Source organism: Anastrepha ludens, chromosome 2 (genome assembly GCF_028408465.1).
Source record: "Anastrepha ludens isolate Willacy chromosome 2, idAnaLude1.1, whole genome shotgun sequence".
In the NCBI taxonomy this organism is placed as follows: domain Eukaryota; kingdom Metazoa; phylum Arthropoda; class Insecta; order Diptera; family Tephritidae; genus Anastrepha; species Anastrepha ludens.
In genome coordinates this window covers 49,875,398-49,894,758 of record NC_071498.1, presented here as the reverse complement: position 1 = coordinate 49,894,758, position 19,361 = coordinate 49,875,398, and the positions used below count along the sequence as shown (strand labels likewise).

The 19,361-nt window shown below is 37.2% G+C and overlaps 1 protein-coding gene across 1 annotated transcript in view; it reads left to right on the top strand.

The window, feature by feature from the left end:
• LOC128870739 (5-hydroxytryptamine receptor 2A) overlaps positions 1–12,028 on the top strand; it is a 70,654-nt gene extending 58,626 nt beyond the window's left edge. The window contains exons 5-7 of the mRNA XM_054113277.1: positions 3,792–4,118; positions 4,229–4,525; positions 10,003–12,028. Coding sequence (XP_053969252.1) covers positions 3,792–4,118; positions 4,229–4,525; positions 10,003–10,189 — 811 coding nt within the window. The 3' untranslated portion in view covers positions 10,190–12,028. The remainder of the gene's footprint in view (positions 1–3,791; positions 4,119–4,228; positions 4,526–10,002) is intronic.
• Positions 12,029–19,361: the final 7,333 nt, after the last annotated feature.

Sequence of the window (19,361 nt, the reverse complement as noted above, 5' to 3'; positions counted from 1 at the left end):
CACGCCTTTCGCATTCCAAAAAATCGTCGCCATGACCTTTCACGTCCATGGGACTCTCTTCGCCTTCTTTGGAACAGATTCACCGGGAGAAATATATTGTTTTGATTGTTGTTTAGTGTGTTCTGGTGTGTAATAATGGATCCAGATTTCATCAACGGTGACAATTCGATGCAAAAATTTCTTCGGATCTCGCCTCAGTTCTTCTTGCTTCGAAGTTAACAGCTGCATCCGCTTGTTTTTGCTTGTAAGCAATCGCGACACCCATTGGGCCGACAATTTTTTCATCGCCAACTTATCTCGTAAAATATTAATTGCCGTTCCGGTCGACACATCTATGGCCACTGTTACTTTCCGCACTTTCCTTTACGAGAATCATGCCGTAAACGTATTAAAAACGGATGTTAGCCCACGCTTTAAATGTTAAACGAATATCTAAATGTGCTCACAGATGGTTCGCCATAGACAGCATCCAACTTTGCATTTATCTTTATCATTTTTTCACATCCAAAAACAAAAAGCGATTACTGCTCTTTTTCCATCTTAGCGAAAATTCCAAAACACGTCTTACGCGAATAGCTGCCAAATCCAAACTAACCCATTAATCAGTCTCAAATTTGTTTTGCCTTCGTTTGATAAGTGGTAGCATACGATGCCAATACCAACTCCCCTCAGGAACAGCCTCTGTCATTAAATACGTATACTTATTGAACCACCCTCGAAATTAAATTTTAACTTTGGCTGTTTATTTCAGATGCATTTCAGTTCAAATAAATATTTGCAAGCGTCTTAAGTGAGTCAGCTGAAGCCAATTTTTATAATTCAGCAAAGATTTAAAAATATTAATATTGTATAAAATAATAATAAAAATAATATCAGGTCAGTCCATAAGTTCGTGTATTTTTCAAAGATGGTTTTAAAATTAATAAAAAAGATGTTTAAAGTATTTATTAATCAATAATATATTTTCCTTCATTATTTACAATGTCTTCCAAACGTTTAGGCAAATTTTTAATTCCCTGCTCAAAACATTTTTTGTCCTTGGAGCCAAAATAAGCTTCGATATCCCTTTTTATAGCTTCTTTTGAGGAGTAGTTCTTGTTACTCATATGGGATTGAAATCCACGGAAAACGTGATAATCACAAGGTGCAATATCCGGAGAGTATGGTGGATGCGGCATTAGCTCCCATCTGAGCTCGTTCAGCTTGCCTAAGGTTTGTCTTGCGGTGTGAGGTCTTACGTTATCGTGGTGAAATAAAACTTTGCATCTATTCACTAAAGACGGTCGATTTTTGTTAAGTGCCTCATTCAGGTTTGATAGCTGGTGGGAATAATGTGGGAATAATAATCAGCAGTTATCGTCCGGTTTGGTTCCAGAAGTTTATAATAAACAATACCAGCCATATCCCACCAAATAAATAGACAGTAGAATCTTCTTGGGGTGAAGGCTATCTCTAGGGGTCGGTTCTGGTGTTTCATTTTTATCCATCCATTGGCTTTTGCTAACAGGATTATTGTAAAGGACCCATTTTTCATCACCAGTAACGATACGGCTCAAAAAACTTTCATTTTCAAGCCGTTACAGCAGCTGAGAACACACATTCACTCTCTGATGAAGGTTGGCGATGGAAAGTATATGCGGAACCCATTTTCCCAGCTTTGAAACCTTTCCCAACTGAACCAGGTGCCTATGAACTGTTCCATGCGATGAATTTAACCTCTAAGATATCATATCGACTGTCGAATTTGGCTCAGCTTCCACGAGTTCGAGCACGGCGTCGGAGTTATCCTCCACGTCGCTGTTACCACTTCAGAATTTTGAAAACCACTTTTGCGCAGTCCTTACACTCACGGACTGTTTATTTCTGCAGCAACAGTTGTTGCATTTTTACCACTTTTATAAGAAAAATACAAAATATGCCTCTTATACGCGTTCGAAGATTCTATTCTATTTTTTAACAACACGTGCTTCTATCCGCGATTAAAATCACTTGTTGAATGCACAAGATATCAAAGAAAATATAAATAGTTTTGTTATATTCCGCGAATAATTTTGTGTATGCAAAAATCGTACAAAAGTGAAATTATTGGTAAAATACGCATGAACTTATGGACTGACCTGATACAAATCAGCTATGTGGCATTCTTAGCATTGGACCCATATACATTTTTTGAAAATTAATGTAGGCTTAATTTATCCTCCTTTTTCCTCCAAAAATTATATATTAATATTATATAATTTTATTATAGGACTATGAATAAGTTCGTGCGGTTTTTTTCGAAATTTGAAACTTTATTGACGTAAAATGGTTACAAATTTAATATTCAAAATATTGTCCATCGCTTACTACTACTTTTTCCCATCTTTCTGGCAATTCACGGATTCCCTTTGTGAAAAATTCGGTCGGTTTTGCCGCAATCCACGAATCGATCCATTTTTTGACTTCATCGTAATTACGGAAGTGCTGGTCAGCCAGGCCATGTTGCATCGATCGGAAGAGATAGTAATCGGATGGCGCAAGGTCTGGACTATACGGCGGGTGGGGTAGGACATCCCATTTGAGCGTTTCTAAGTATGTTTTGACCACTTGTGCAACATGTGGCCGAGCATTGTCATGTTGCAAAATAACTTTGTCGTGTCTATCGGCGTATTGCGGCCGTTTTTCTCGCAGTGCTCGGCTCAAACGCATCAATTGTCGTCGGTAGACATCCCCCGTAATCGTTTCATTCGGTTTCAGTAGCTCATAATACACAACACCCAGCTGGTCCCACCAGATACACAGCATAACCTTCAGGCCATGAATATTCTGCGCCGACGTCGATGTTGAAGCATGGCCAGGGTATCCATACGTTGCCCGACGTTTTGGATTGTCGTAATGGACCCACTTTTCATCGCCAGTCACAATTCGATGCAAAAAACCCTTTCTTTTGTGCCGTTGAAGCAGTTGTTCGCATGCCATAAAACGGCGTTCAACGTCTCTTGGCTTCAATTCATACGGCACCCAATGGCCTACCTTTCGGATCATTCCCATGGCTTTTAAACGTTTGGAAATGGTTGATTGATCAACTCCCAAAGTTTTTGCAACCTCTTCTTGCGTTTGAGCCGGATCTTGATCGAGCAATTCCTCCAATTCGGTATCCATGAACTTTGGCGGCGCACCCTCGCGTTCTTCGTCTTCCAAGCCAAAATCACCACTTTTAAAGCGTGCAAACCACTTCTGGCACGTTCGCTCAGATAGAGCATGCTCACCATAAACTTCCACCAAGATACGATGACTTTCGGCTGCTTTTTTCTTCATATTAAAATAATGAAGAAGAATTCCCCGCAAAAACACATTATTTGGCACGAAATTCGACATTTTCAAGTGTGGTAAAAATATTGTTGTTTACGCTTCAAATAAAAAACTTATACTGACGTTTGTGCCTTACGACAGTAGCTCTCCAATGAATGTTTGGAAATGTGGATCGATGGAATAATAATCAAGTTACGCCATCTGTTGTAAAACCGCACGAACTTATAAATAGACCTATAGAAACTGCGTCAAATAGATGAAGGAAAACTCCAAATTTTTGCATATTTTTTCTTAATTTTTTTTTTTTTTTTGGTACAGTACAGTACTTTGTACTCAGTATCGGAAGAACACCAGTAGCATCCAAGCGGTTAAACAGCGCTATACTAAAGCCTTATTTGCACTTTGCAGTCAATTCCCACATTTTCGTTCACTTTCCTTTGCAAACATTTTCAAATCTAATTTTATGTTTTTTTCTTTCCTCTTTCTCCCTCTCTTTGTAGTCACCCCAATCGTCGTGCATCAGTACGCGTGAGTGCATCCCAACCGCAACTGGGTTACTCCACGAACGGTAGCACCGGTGGAAATGCAATGATTGGTGGCAGCGGGAGCGGCGGTGGGCTACGCAAGAATGTCATTAGCAGCATCAGCGGTAGCACGGCCAACAATAATGGCAGCAGTAGTGCATTGCTGTCACAACAACACGGCAACGCCACATGTGAACAAAGCACCCAAACACCCGAGTCCATAATGCGTGAAACGAGACGCCACAAGTTAAAAGCATTCAAGTTTTCGCTGAACAGCGTACCAACGCCGACGCTGAATTTGCGGTGAGTGAGATAAACACTTTGTGGATATGCCAAGGCAATACAACCGCGTCACTAGACAGCAACAATTTGGCACTAATTTTGTTGTACTCTCATTTTGTTCTCGCCCACAGTTTCCTGAATAATCGCAACAAACGTAACAGCTTATCCGCCAATGCTGTCGCCACCGAGCAGAAGGCGACCAAGGTTCTCGGTCTCGTCTTTTTCACCTTCGTCCTATGCTGGTCACCATTTTTCATATTGAACATCATTTTCGCCGCCTGCCCCGAATGTCAAGTGCCCGAGCATGTAGTGGACACTTGCCTCTGGCTCGGCTATGTCTCATCAACAATTAATCCCATAATTTATACAATTTTCAATCGAACGTTTCGTGCGGCTTTCATTCGGCTACTAAAATGCAATTGCGAGCGGTAAGTGGGAGGGCATTGCATGCTGGTGAGGGTGGTAGTCATGTTTTGTTGAAAATAAATGCATAATCGGTATACGAATATTAATGTGAGAAATTGCAGTTGCACAAAGTTGTATGAATGTTTGTATGCCAATGATAATATATAAATATTACATTGGCATCGCTAATTGTATTTGGGGCGATAAATAAAGTTCGGCGTCAAATTCAAAATGCTCGAGCAAAAATATTAATAATGATAGTACTTACTGGGGCCGCCGTAGCCGAATGGGTTGGTGCGTAACTACCATTCGCAATTCACAGAGAAAACGTAGGTTCGAATCTCGGTGAAACACCAAAATTAAGAAAAAAATTTTTCTAATAGCGGTCGCCCCTCGGCAGACAATGGCAAGCCTCCGAGCGTATTTCTGCCATGAAAAAGCTCCTCATAAAAATATCTGCCGTTCGGAGTCGGCTTAAAACTGTAGGCCCCTCCATTTGTGGAACAACATCAAGACGCACACCACAAATAGGAGGAGGAGCTCGGCCAAACACTCAAAAAAGGGTGTACGCGCCATTTATATATATATATAGTACTTACTGGGAAAGAGTTTCAAGTGTACTGGAAATAATTAGGAAACTTTTTATATAAGTATTGTTAATTGATATGCTTTGACTTTTTTCCAAATTAATTTTAGTTATTTTTTTACTTTTTTATAAAAATATATTTCATGCTATAACAAAAATTACGTTAATCCAAAATTAAAAACTTTTCGTGGCTAAAACAAATAAGATTGGACAGACCCAAGAAGTTTTTGTCAGCAATAGCGATGAAAATATACTTTTCATGAATGAACAAATTTAACACTGCAAGAAGTTTTTGAAAATTTTTTACAAAAGGGGTATAAAAACAGAAGTAAAAGGGTATAAAAAAATTATGTAGAAAGCATTGTGAAAAATTTTATAGGATCCCCCTTTAATGTTGATTAGCCGGTCTTTCAGCAAGACTTTGCACCGGCACATAATGCTTAAACAATCCAAGGTTGGGCATGACGGAAAGTTCCAGCTTCTATTTCTGCTGAAGATTGACCTTCGAGCAGCCCAGTTTTAAATCTCGTTGACTACAAATTATGGTTTGAAATGTACAGAACTTCAAACAAGCACTTAAAACAGAACACAAAATAAATCAACCAATTTAGCTTTGGAATAACTTTTTTACTAAATAAAAAAATAACTTTGAGTGATTAAAACCAATTAAAAAACACCAATTAAAAAACAATTCTGCTAAGGAGAAAAGATGATATCGGTCAAGAGGTTGCCGTCAGTATTCATACACATTAGTGCCCCGATTCATTCATTTTCATTGCATTTTCCATGACTTTCCGTAAGATTTCCGGTAATAACTGTTCGCAATCTCTTCAGATATTCTCCTTAAAGACTGCGAATGTCTGCGAATGGAAATGCGCTTCGTCGCTCGTAATGATTTTCGATACAAAATCGTTTCCTTCGTTGTTGAGATTGAGACTGGCTTAACACTAATTCACACGTGACTACCTGTTTGTATTTTGTGCGGGAACATTTGTAAGACTTTCACTAAAATTCGCTGTAGAGTCCATCTGGTGATGGGGAATTGTGTGGCTCGACGTCTGATTGATGTGTTTTCGTTCTAAGCGACATCGGCAGTCAAATCCTCGACCTTCCCTGTCGAACGGCCAGTCACGTCCTGCAGGGTTTCGCGTGATTATGGTCTGCTCGGGTTAAGCAGCTAAGCGCTGAAATGTTTACCCAGTTGGCGCAACACGATATGGAAATCAACGTTGTGCCTACAACTGACCGATTATTAGTAAAAGAAATGAGCACAATTATTCCACTCTCCATTGCTTGTCTTTTGTATACTACAGCTGTCAAGTTCGGAAGCGTCACATATGACTGACGTACGACGAGATTTGCAAAAATTAAAACATCTTCCCATAGGGTGATTAATTTTGCGCCATCTTGTATTTAGTGCACATCTTTAGTTATGCCGTCCTCTAGCTTTAGCAGCTCATGTTATCATAACACTTTGAACAGTTAGTATTTGAACTCTCTCACGGGGAAACAAATAACCTCACCTAACATACAGCCTTCCTTCCCGGTTGCGAGAACAGAAACAGAAAAGTGCTGTCAATGTTAGTTGAGACATCCCTAGAGTGTCTGCAATCACAAGCTTCTCACCATCTGATCTCGAGCTTGTTACAGACACATTTGTAAGTATTCAATTTCACTGAGATTGCAGGTAACCCAGTAAACAGTTCGAATGCCATTAGGCGTCCGTAGAGACTTATCCATTCTCTAATAAACTCTTTGATTTCATTGTAAAAGCTAACATTACTAATGTTTTCCTCGCATTCATTGACGATACCAGGGTATACAACAAGGTAGGAGAGGGCATTCAGTGCAACTCAGCTATCACTAAAAGTTCATTTACACATTCATCTGTCCTCCCTGAAATTGCTCATGACACTGAGTATTGCAAACACTTCCTTTTGGATGATATTGGCTTACCTCCTGAGAGAAGGAAAAATTTTATAGTTATCCTACTCAACGAATATTTTTACTCAAATGTCAAGCTCTGAAGTAGATTTAGTATTATGTATGCAGTAGTGGGGCGTGAATTGAAAGAATTAAAGTATATTTCTTTTTTTGTGTTTTGTATAAATATACAAAAATTCGTATTTCAGCAAAATCGGGTCTCAGCAGGTTGACACTAACGTATGAAACTGTTTATGCACTTTTTTACATAGTTAAATAAAGCAATAAGGCAACGTCGAAAAAATTTAAAACAAAAAATTATTTTTAAATTATTAATTATTAATATATAACTTACGATACGATACTGTTTACAACAAAATATACAATACCTCGATGAACGCACCTTATACCCGCACAGCAAGCTACTGTGGAACCGAAATGCGTTGGAAAGGGTGGCAAAGGCCAATAACGCCCTCAACGCATTTTAAAGAGATGTTTGGGGCAGCCTGGGGTATATCCCTTTCTATTATGCATTGGTGCTATATAGCAATGGTCAGGCCTATACTACTCTATGGTCTATCGTACTCTGGTTTGGTGGATCGTGTCGAGAAAATCTTCATACATTGCGCCTATGACAAAACCTCGGTGACTAACGGCATTATGCATTGCGGTAATGCTAAGAATGACTCTAGCGGCGGCCCTCAAGTACATACTTTACTTACCGCCGATAAATCTTTTTGCAAAACCCTGGGAAGATTAAAAGTCTTATATGAACTTGCATACAAGACCTATGGGCATAGCTCAATAAAGTAGAACAATATAGTCAATATGGCCGATATATCTGCGGTTTTTAAAGGGAAACAGTTCAAAATTATTTTCAAAAAAGATGGATGGCACAGGAGGAACTTTAGCTCCAAAAGCAATGCAGTTATCTTTTATAAGGATGGTTGTGGATTGAGGGACTAGTGGAGTAGGCGCTGAGATATACTATCCAGAGTTAGTCGTAAGGAAGCCATATAAGCTTCTATGTAGATCACTGCAGAGCATTTTAGGCTTAGGTTTTCGCAGTAGAAAAGGCAGCAGACCTAGCTTAGGATGCTACTGGAACCAACTCCAAGTGGAACTTTGACATACTCGAAGATAGTCAAGAAGCCATTGAAGTAGTTACATCCTATAGTATAACGTCGAAGATTGTTACTCAAAGCAGAGAAGCAGTAGAAAGGTTAGCAGCGAATTGTAAGCTACATTTCTATTGGGTCTATTGGGCCATAAGGGCATTGAAGGGAACGAGATAGTAGATGATGTAGCGAAGAACGACTAAGAGTTATCTCTATCCTAGGGCTCTGTCAACAAAATACGAAAGTCAATTCAAGTATTATACAATACAACCAACTAGACAAAGCATGATCAGAAAATTGAGAAAAAGATGGAAGAGCTTGTTATCTTGAACTAATGCTAAAATCAGCTAAGATTTCGGACAGGAGGAATGCAGGAAACGTACGGAGCAAGACTCATGGGAAACTGTAGAGCATCTCCTCTGTGGATATCCTGCATTATTCAAACCATTTTTAAAATATCTCGGGGCACCATAGTTTGAGGGGTTGGAAGATATCTCAGCAGTAAGTAGGAAATGTCTACTGAAATTCGTAACAGAAGCAGATATCATGCGGGTTGACTACTTCGAAACACAAAACCAATGAACTCCGTCTGGTATCGCTGTAAACTGGACCGGTCTATGCGTATATAACTACAAGTGGACCAGTTTAACCTAACCCAACCTAATCTAGTATAACCTTTCACTATGTATTTTTTTAATACGAGCTTAGTTAAATAAACCTCAGCTCAGAAAAATAAAAAAAAATATAGATTTGATATATATTATTGCAGCAGTTATTACCGTTCAAATAAAAAGTTGCTTAGAAGAAAATGAAAAATTCGTTATCCGCGAATAAGTATGTACGAAAAGAAAAAAATTTTTTTTTTTTTCAAACGCCAACTCCAAAGATGAAAAAATAAATAAAGAATTTTTATTTTTGTATTAACTAAATTTTTATTTTCTAAGCCGAGTTGAAATAAATTGACCCATTTTCAGTTAAAAATTCTATAGTTAAGCCTAAAATGTGTAGGTATTTTATTCATGGATGTAAATATACCGCCTACCTATAAGGTGCTTTGGGAATGATTCAGAAACAGGGGACTTGGGTTCCTTATGAGTTAAAACCAAGGGATGTTGAACGTCGTCTCTTCGCCTGTGAACAACTGCTCCAGCGGCAAAAAGGAGGGGTTTTCTTCATTGCATCGTGACGGGTGATGAAAAATGGATTCATTACAGCAATCCAAAGAAAAGAAAGTCATGGGGACTGCCGGGTCATGGTTCTACATCGTCGCCTCGGCCGAATATTCACGCTGCGAAGGTTATGCTATGTATTTGGTGGGAACAAGTTGATGTTATTTATTATGAACTGATAAAACCAAGCGAAACCATCACTTGGGATCGGTATCGACTTCAATTGATGTGATTGAGCCGAGCACGCTCGGCCTCACGTTGCTAAACCCGTTTAACCTACCTAGAAACACTCAAATGGGAAACCCTACCCCACCCTCCATATTCTCCACATATTGCGCCGTCCGATTATCAGCTATGCCGATCGATGACACGTAGTCTAGCTGACCAGCAGTTCTATTCATATGAAGACATCAAAAATGGCTTGATCCGTGGATAGCCTCAAAATATGAACAGTTTTACCGCGACGGTATACGAGATCTACCAGAAAGATGGGAAAAAGTAGTATCCAGTGAATTTTTGCAAAATAAAGTCGTATTTTCATAAAAAAAACAGCGAGAACTTACTTTTACTTTTTTCACTTTATTTTATTTTTCAGTACTAATTTATAAAAAACAAAATCAGAAAAATAGTTCTCACTTCGCTTTACTGTTCTTCTTTGAAATCAACTAATTTCCTTTTTTCCTCTCTATGCTTTCTCCCCACAGCTCCGGACGCCAATCGCGATATCGTTCCGTCACCGAAAGTCGTGGTGCATTAAGTTTGTGCGCTCCTTCCGCCTTGCCACTGGCCATTTCATTCCAAGGTGCACCTTTGATGACACCGTCAACCGCAAATGCGACACCGTTAAGCGATTTTCGTGGCAGCTATACGATCACAGATGATGAGTGCTAAAGTCGAAAGTGATTGCCAGAGCGAACAACTATTACACATTGCAACCAAAAGCTAAAGCACAAACACGAATTCAAGTCATTGAAGAAAGCAAAACTACCGCGTTAACGACCGAACGAATAGATTTGTAGCACTTGTTGTACACAGTTTTAGGTAAATAATCAATATCTGGACATACCTAGAATCATCCAAGAACAGATATGCATAAGTAGTATTATGTAGTAGTACAGTATGTATGAGTGTTTGTATGGTTGTGTGTGGTTTCGGTTGATATAGGAAAAGTTTATGCAAACATTTGTTATACATACACACACATAAGCACGACTGTAAACACACTCACAAACACACACTTCCAAACACACACAGAGTCTCTTAAGGATGAGTTGATTATTCGTGTGATTCATTCAGCTCGCGCGCAATGGAGGTGTACGATTGGTAAAGTTTTTCAATTCAACTAGAAATCAGATGCTATGGTTAGCATTAAAAAAATAAATAAATACGACTAAGTTCATGTTTGGAAATACATTTTTTGTGTTTACCAAAATTACTTTGGCATCCTGAATTTCAAACAGTGGGATTGCTCAAAACTTCATTGCAAATCAGGAAGCCAAGCTATTTATCTCTCCATATTAAAATACTTTTGTAACTAAGCAAAAAAAAAATCGAAAAATTATATTGAAAAAGTTTCTTTAGGAAACTTCTCATTGCCTAGAGAGTACATACATGAATAGGAAAATATGTTCAATGTAATAATATGAAAATAATTATATTAGTGTACGTGTTTGAGATGCATTTAAGTAGAGATTTTTCGTCAATTTTTGATGCGCGCCTTGAATTTGCCCTACAACTGGGGAACTCCAAAAGATTCACGTTCTTTTAGAATATTAAACGTTTTATATGAGAAGCCTTTTTCGTGATGCAAATAAACGAGAATGTTTATCAAAATTAATTCTTTGATAATATCTGTATCCACTTCAGTTTTCTTTTCTCATTTCTTTCTTTTCCATTCATGTCCCGAAAAAGTTGGTCTGGCTGTCAAAGACCAAAAAACTGCTAGGAACGACGCGGCTCTCACAGTAGACTAGAGGATAGACGAGCATGGAACATGAGGAGAGTAAAGAATGCACACAACGATATATATCGAGTTGTAGAAAATTGGGGGAGAAGGAAATTCCTGTTCACTTTCTTTGCACTTATCTAAAACTAATTGGCGATATACGGACTCAGAACGGCAGATGTTTTTTTATGAGGAGCTTTTGCATGGCAGAAATACACTAAAAGGTTTGCCATTCTCTGCCGCGGAGTGATTGTTGTCGATTGTTGTGTCTGCTTTGATTACTTCATAAATCTGTTAGAAATCTGCTTGGATGCATTACTAATCTTCGCTAACAGTACCTGGCAGTTTTTCTACTGCCTCAAACTGATTTATTATTTATTTATTTATCTTGAAAAAGGACTTCGCAAGTTGATGCATTTCAAGTATCTGAGAGTACCACAGTTTGATGGGTTAGAAGATATGTCAGCAGTAAATTGGAAATGTCTTTTTAAATTCTCAATAGAAACAGGCACCATGCGAAGGACTATGTGTGACTAAAAATAGACCAGTTAAACTTAAACTCATCTTGGTTAACAGTGCTTGGCAGTTTTTATACTGTCTAAAACCGTTTCATTATTTTATTATTTATCTGAAAAAAGGACTTTGCAAGTTGATGCTTGTAGCCTACGTATTTATTCACTAACTTGGTAAAGAAAAATATTTAAATACCTTCCACAGTAAGCACAGTAGAAGTCACACTTGTGCTTAAGGGGTCCCGGTGGTCTAGAGCTCGAAAATTTAGGGTATTTTCAGCAATTTTTTTTTACAATAAAAAAAATGAAAAATGATATTTAAATATTTTAATCTTTTTATTTAACTGCAAAAAAAATGAAAAAAAAATATATTTTTTTTAAATGATATGATAAATATATTTTTTTATTTTAATAATTTAAAAATGGCGCTGAAGTTGGTCCTCCCGAAAACTTGAACCTGAACGGTGTTGTTCATTTGGGCTCTTCTATTCATCTGAAACACAAACCCCAAACAAATTATTAAACAGTATTACTGTAGCTATGTCCCGGGTGGAAAAAAATTGCCAAAGTGGCGCGAATTCGAATTTGACACTCTAAATATCAGTTTTTTTTCAGATTTTTTACAAAACAAATACGAAATAATTGAAAAAATAATATCGTCCCCTTAGTATAACAATAGCTTATGTGCTCATAGGCTATTATTTTTTTTATTGAATTTTTGGATTCTCCATCGTCGATTTTATATGTGGTCAAAATTTTGTCAAATTCTAGTTCCACAAAGTGGGTCAAAACGTCAGTCAAAAAATAATAAATATTTACAGACATAACGAGATTTGAATGAGAGCTACTTTCGACAAAAAGTTTGAAATTCATTTTCTCAAAACATCAAAAAATGTATAGGCTATTTTAATACTAAGGGGACGATATGATTATAGCCAGTGATGTTGTGTACAACATATTAAAATTTCAGACGATTCAGTAGAATAGTTTTTTTTTTGTTCGCAACACCAGGCTGAAAAAGTCGTTTCGAGATATATGAGTTTAAAGTTTGCGGTACAGGAGTGCGCGGACCACTCTCTACCTAGTTAATGGGCTATAGATGCTAATTGGGAATTTCCGCAAGAAATACTTTCGAAATATCGAAAAAAGAAAAAATTGATTTTTTTGAACTTTCTAGACCGACCCGGTGGTCCCCTTAAAGATGTGCTATAAAGCTGCAAATGTTGAAGTCAACTTCGGCATAAGCATTTAGTTGCAGAGTTCTTTATTGGAAGCCCACTAACATAGCAGCTAACATAACCAGATATTATACTATAGTTTACTATGCTGGAATGCTGCGACAATGCAAGTGAGTATAGCTGCTAACGCTACTCAAAGTTGCACTTGGATTCTCTGAGTTGGAATGCTTGGCTACAAACACTCATGCCTACATTTGCATACCATCAGCATCATGAGCAAGTGCGCAAAACAACAGCAAAAGAGTTACCGTGCCTAGCAATGTTCTCAATGTTATTATTATTGCTCTCAATCTTACGGTACCCACATGTTTCATTTCTATCAAATGCCAGTCGCATAGCTACGTACGAGGTGTTACGGCTAATTGGAAGACATAAGTAATAAGAAAACAGCTTGTACTAGTAGCATATAAAATTTGGTGTATGCTTCGGCTTAGGCTTCGGATTGGACTTCGGCTTAGTGAACAGAGGATCAAAAATTCACTTGTAAAGTAAACACCAAACCAGAAAGACCGCTCAATAAATTTTTTATATAATTACAATCTTTCAAGTGAAACCAATTCGGTTAAATTATAGTGTTTTCTTTTCTCGAATATGTCGCAAGTGTCACCTCATTACAATAACAATTCATGTGGACATGAAAAAACAATTCGCGAGATGGGTGCCGCGATGGCTCACAATTGAGAATAACTTCAAAAATTGCATAAGTTAATATACGATTTACATTCTTATCCACCACATCCATCAAATTAAGCACCCAGCGACTATTTCCTATTTCTAAATATGGAAAAATGGCACGGCGGAAAAATTTGTTGGCTCTACACAGCAATGAGTTCATGCTAAAACTAGCGCATTTTTAAAGGATTGCTGCGACATTATTCTTATTTATGTAGGAGATGCAAAAGATAGAAAACCATTGGTTTAAGTTTATCAAATTGAAAGGGGGCTACGGAAAAATGCAATTCACTTTACACATAAAAAATATATTGATGTATTTTTTGGCAAGGTCAGGGCACTTATCTTTATACAGAACTCGTATGTGCCACTTTTTATAATGAGTTTCCATAAAAAATCGCAAAAGAAAAATTGCATTCCTTACATGTAAAAAGGTACTGTGGCTAATGAATGGCTTTGACATAGACTTTAAAGCTGAGAAGTGCGAAATAGGTATCGCCGTACACAGAAATAACATTGCTTTCCAGTTCTCCATTAGCATTAAAAATATGTATGTAAAAGTGCATACATATGTATGCATGTATGCACTTAGCAAATTCTACGCATTGTTCCTTATAGAGAAGCAATTAGGCATTTCGTCAAGTGAGCAAATTACATTTTCTCATATACACGCATGCCTATATATGAAAATCTATAGCATTTTTCAAATGTCAACACTTGCATAAGTGCGCTCTATTTCATTTACGTACTCATATATATGTAGGTATGCATATACATAAGCGGCACATTTGATTAATTTAGCACCAGAAAACCTGCTGACTGCACTTATTCTAATTGATGTTGAATGAATTATGTTTTTTGCTTGAACTTGTTAGAGGAAAAACAATTCGCATGCAAATGAGTACAAACTGGTGGTGTTGTATTGCAAAGCGCTTATATTCCGAAATATAGGTGTGCATGATTTGTTATTGTAATAATTAACAAACAAGCACGATAACAACTAGACAGATGACTCTATACGAATACTAATTGGGAATAGCAATGTAATAATCAACGAATATCTGTACGTAAGCAAAGTTGGTAATTTGCCAATGAAATTGAAATAGATTACTTTAATAATGAATATATTTTTTTATATAGCCACGTGCGCTCTAAGGTGTTTCATTGTAAAATAAACTTACAAGATATTCGTGAGGATAAGCTAGGCCTTGGTTGTCACTAAGGCTACTTGTAATCACCAAGAAAACTTAACTAAACAAAAAGTTAAACTAAAATAAAAATATCACCTAATAGTAAATTTTCAATTTCAATAGCGACCGATGCGTTGAAAATTCAATATAAGTTAGTTCTATCCCGGCATTCCCTTAAGCTCCCTCGTTTTTTTTTTTGCGAATCAGGTCAACAGTTGCAGAAAGATATACAACTAAATCTTGTCCTCCTTCAAGCAGGACTTACAAATAAACGTTTCAAGCTGTCGAATAACTAACTTTCCAGAAGTATGATGCGTACATTACCCTTGAAGTGCAAGGCACAGGAAGTATTCAATAACCTCTGCCACTTAACCCTCATAAATCCTCTACCACAAATACGCTACCACCCGTCGAACTTGACGTTCGTAGGAGCAGCACTCCAAGTACCGATAACTATTCCCGCGAGAAGCCGCATGTACGCTTTTGAGCACCTCCACAATGCCTTCTTTTAGTGAGTGAAGTTAAAAACAAATATGCGAAAATCTAGATGTTTCCAGATTTGTCGAACTGCTGGTAATAGCTGATACGGCCTTCGCCTTGAGGGGTCCCAGTGGTCTAGAGCTCGAAAATTTAAGGTATTTTCAGGATTTTTTTACAATAAAAAAAATAAGAAACGATATTTAAATGCTTAGACTTTTTACATAACTTCTTTTACATACAAAAATAAAAAAAAAATTAGTTTTAATAATTTTTAAAATGGCGCTGAAGATGACCCTCATGAAAAATTGGACCTGCACGCTGTTGTCCAGTTTGGCTCTTCTATTCATCTGAAGCACAAAATCCAAACAAATTATTAATCAGTATTACTGTAGCTATGCCCCGGGTGAAAAAAAATTCACAAAATGGCGCGATTTTGAATTTGACACTCTAAAATTCGGATTTATTTAGTTTTTCAATCCCAAGTAATTGAAAAAATAATGTAATTCTAGTACGTACGATAGCTATTGATGCTGTGCACAACATGTTAAAATTTCAGACGACTCGGTTGAACAGTTTTTTTTTTTTTTTTTTTTTTTTGACAAGATCAACACGAGAAAAGTAGTTTTGAGATAATTGAGTTTAAAGTTTAGAGAGTGAATATTGCGACCATTGATGGCGCCGCGTGATGAATCTGACTCTACCTGCTAAAACGACTGTAGAATTGAAAATATTGGGAATATTCTTCCAAAAATTTGACAGTATACCCATATTTTCGAAATATCAAAAAAAATCGATTTGTGGAAAATTCTAGACCACCTTTACATGCTAAAATAAGAAGCTCAGAGGGGCTTACAGCCACATGCTCATTTCCTGTCTTAAATACTTCTCTCCTAGAATACCATTACATCCTGAGTTCAGTATAAATTAACGTTGTAGTGTTTTTAGATCAGTGAAAAGCTAAAATATATTTTTTGTTTTAGTCTTAAATGAATTTTGATTGCCTAACTGGCTTTTACTGGCTGAGTAAAATATTGCCTTTCGGCTGCTAATTTCCACTATCAGAAATACGAAGGTTATATTTTACCTTGAAATTTGGAAATTTTAAAAGTCGAGCCAAGAAGCACCGAGAGATTTGGTAATTTCTAAAACATTAAGGCTAAAAAGCTCATTGTATTTTAAGCTCTAGGAAGTGAAATGGTAGATAGTCAAGGAGGAAAGAAGAGAAGTAACAGAAGGAAAAAGGTAGGTTAAAGTAGAGAAATAGAGGTAGTTAGACCTGTGAAAATTTTTCCAATTCTTTGGTAAATCCGAAAATATCTTCCAGTCTCATCATGACATCGGTACCTAAAACTCGCAGCCTTGCTCTAGCAAATGCAGTACACACACAACGAAAATGCTCAGTGCTATACGCCTCCTCCAAGCAAGGCAGGCAAATCGGGTCATCAAATATACTAATGGTGGTGATATTTTGACTCCATAGATTGTGTCTTGTAATAATACCGACCATCAATCGAACGTCTTTTCTTCCAAGTTTTAGAAGAATGTTCGATAGTTTTCTGTTACTACTGGATCGGACAGTATATAGACAGACAATCAACGGCATTCATCGGGAGACTCTTACCACCTTCTTAAGCTCCCGCCTACCGAATGCAGTCATCTGAGTGCAACCACTACCCATTGCAGACGAAGAGATCCAATTTCCCCGAGAGTCCCGCGTAACCTTGGCACAATTACGTTCTGGATACTGTAGCAGGTTAACCTTTCCAGAATTGTCTCCGACAAACTAAACATATTTCCGGCATCCGAAGCCACCCCGCCCAACACTAACCACATTTTCACATGCCCCATCAAGCCCACTCATCTAACGCCCCTATTCCTCTGAACCCAACCTGTCGAAACAGCCAGTTTCCTGGGCCTACCATTAGATTAGCTAGACGAAGATTTGCACTACACGAACAGGGCAAAGTTACTGCTATAACAACAACAAGAATTTTCTGTTCGGCCTTTGTCACAAAATACTTTGCAATTCTGCAGCGTTCTAGACCAGACCAATCGCTCGTTATGTAAGTTGCATGAATAATCGCTAATACACATGAATCGTTATTCCTGCGGAACTGATTCCGATTATCGGCTCTGGTCCCTGTGGGGGACTCGCTGATCTACAGTTGGCCAATTTATGGGAAATTTCATTCCCCTGAACACCTTCTGTCTTGGAACATAATTAAGCTTCTTCTTGAACAATCTGTGAGTTTTGCTTTGCGTTCTCCAGAGCCTTTAACGCTACCTGACTGTCACTGAAAACTCCAATCTGTTTCCCGCTCCATCTCCTCTCAATTATCCTCTCTGCTACTTTTTGAATGGCAAAAATTTCCGTTTGAAAACAGTTGCCATACCTTCCATAGCATAATGACTTCTATTACTATCATTTAAGCACCATTCGGCTTCAGAACCTATTTCATTCTTGGACCCATCGTTAAAGCAAATATTCGTTTTGAATGCCCTCTGAATTACTCCATTGTTCATACAACGGAAATTCGACATCAAATTTCCTTCCAAATGAAACTGTGGTTGTAAGGACGGTGTAAGAATGGATTTACAAGGATGTAAACACTCTCATTTTGAGAAAAAGGCACAAATATTTTTTCATTAATTTTTATTTTTTAATCTAACCATGTACATTTCTAAGTTTATATGTTGATGAAAAGAAGAAAAAAATACAAAACACCAATCAATTTCCTCTCGTGAAAAATCCATGACATTTAAAAGTTGACTAGAGTCGGAAAACACTTTGTATTGAGCGGCTCACAACTGAATGCAGTTTAGTTGCATTAGTCAATATTGCGTTGATTCTATTGCTTCTTTGAATGTACCGTTTGTGATGTGAAAATTTGCATTGGCAACTTTTATTTTTCTCCCTCTAAGCTAAACTTTTTTTCTATCCAATTCGTTGTAGTCGAAATACTACTCACTGCAAGGAATTTTTCTATGCTTCGTTAAATATTTTCAGTATTTCATCAACCGATTAATATGAATCAATGAATCACACAATTAGTATTGTCATTCAAGAGCTCATGAGTCATCGCTAAGTAGCCTAGGTAGCAAACCACACCTCATTTGCACAAATTCCCAAAGTTATTAAATATACATCATCTATTCACTTACTGAATTTCCCTTTCTTTTATACATTTCCATCCCTTCTTTTATACATTCAAACTCACTTCCAATAAAATTACAAAATTCATAATTTCAGACAACATTCACTTAACTTCTCTTAATGCTTAACACCACTTAACTACTCAATCGAACCAAACCCTGTTTTCTCCTCATTGGCTAGAAAACTCTCCTCCAAAGAGACTGTCGAAAATGCATCACTAAAGAGAAATTGTCAGTTTAGGAAATTGCTGTCGATAAATCAGCAAGAAAACGAAAATTCCGACAACATTTTTCGAATACCTAAGAGTTTTAATTAATTTGCGATTATGTACTTAACGTTGGTGTTAGAGAAATCCAAAAGACGGCTAATGGCAGCCACCTCGAAAGATAAATAAATTTTTGGGGGAATTCAAAATAAAATCAAAGGAAGTCTAAAGTGGCGGTAAAAGTATCTACACTCATTTGCATACATTTTGAGTTACCACCTTAGTTGGCTCTGAGTGCGGATCTCACTTACACTCACACACACACTTGCGCTTACCAAACGGCCAACTGCTTATTGGTTGTGTGCTTGAGTGGGCGAAAAGCTTAAGACAATTATGTAGAGTAGTGAAAAATTTGTTGGAAAATATAGTAAGAAAATAACATCAGCATAAATCAAAAATAAAACAAACATGAAATCAAACTTGTATTTCTTAATAACTCAGCTGGTACATATTTATTAAGGAAAAATTCTATTAAAAAACAAAATAAAACTACTAAAATGTATTAACGTTTTTACTACAACATATGTGCATATGTATAGTACCTATATATCTAAGTGAAAATCAAAATTTTGTGTGAGTAAATGTACCTTTGAATTTACTATAAAAA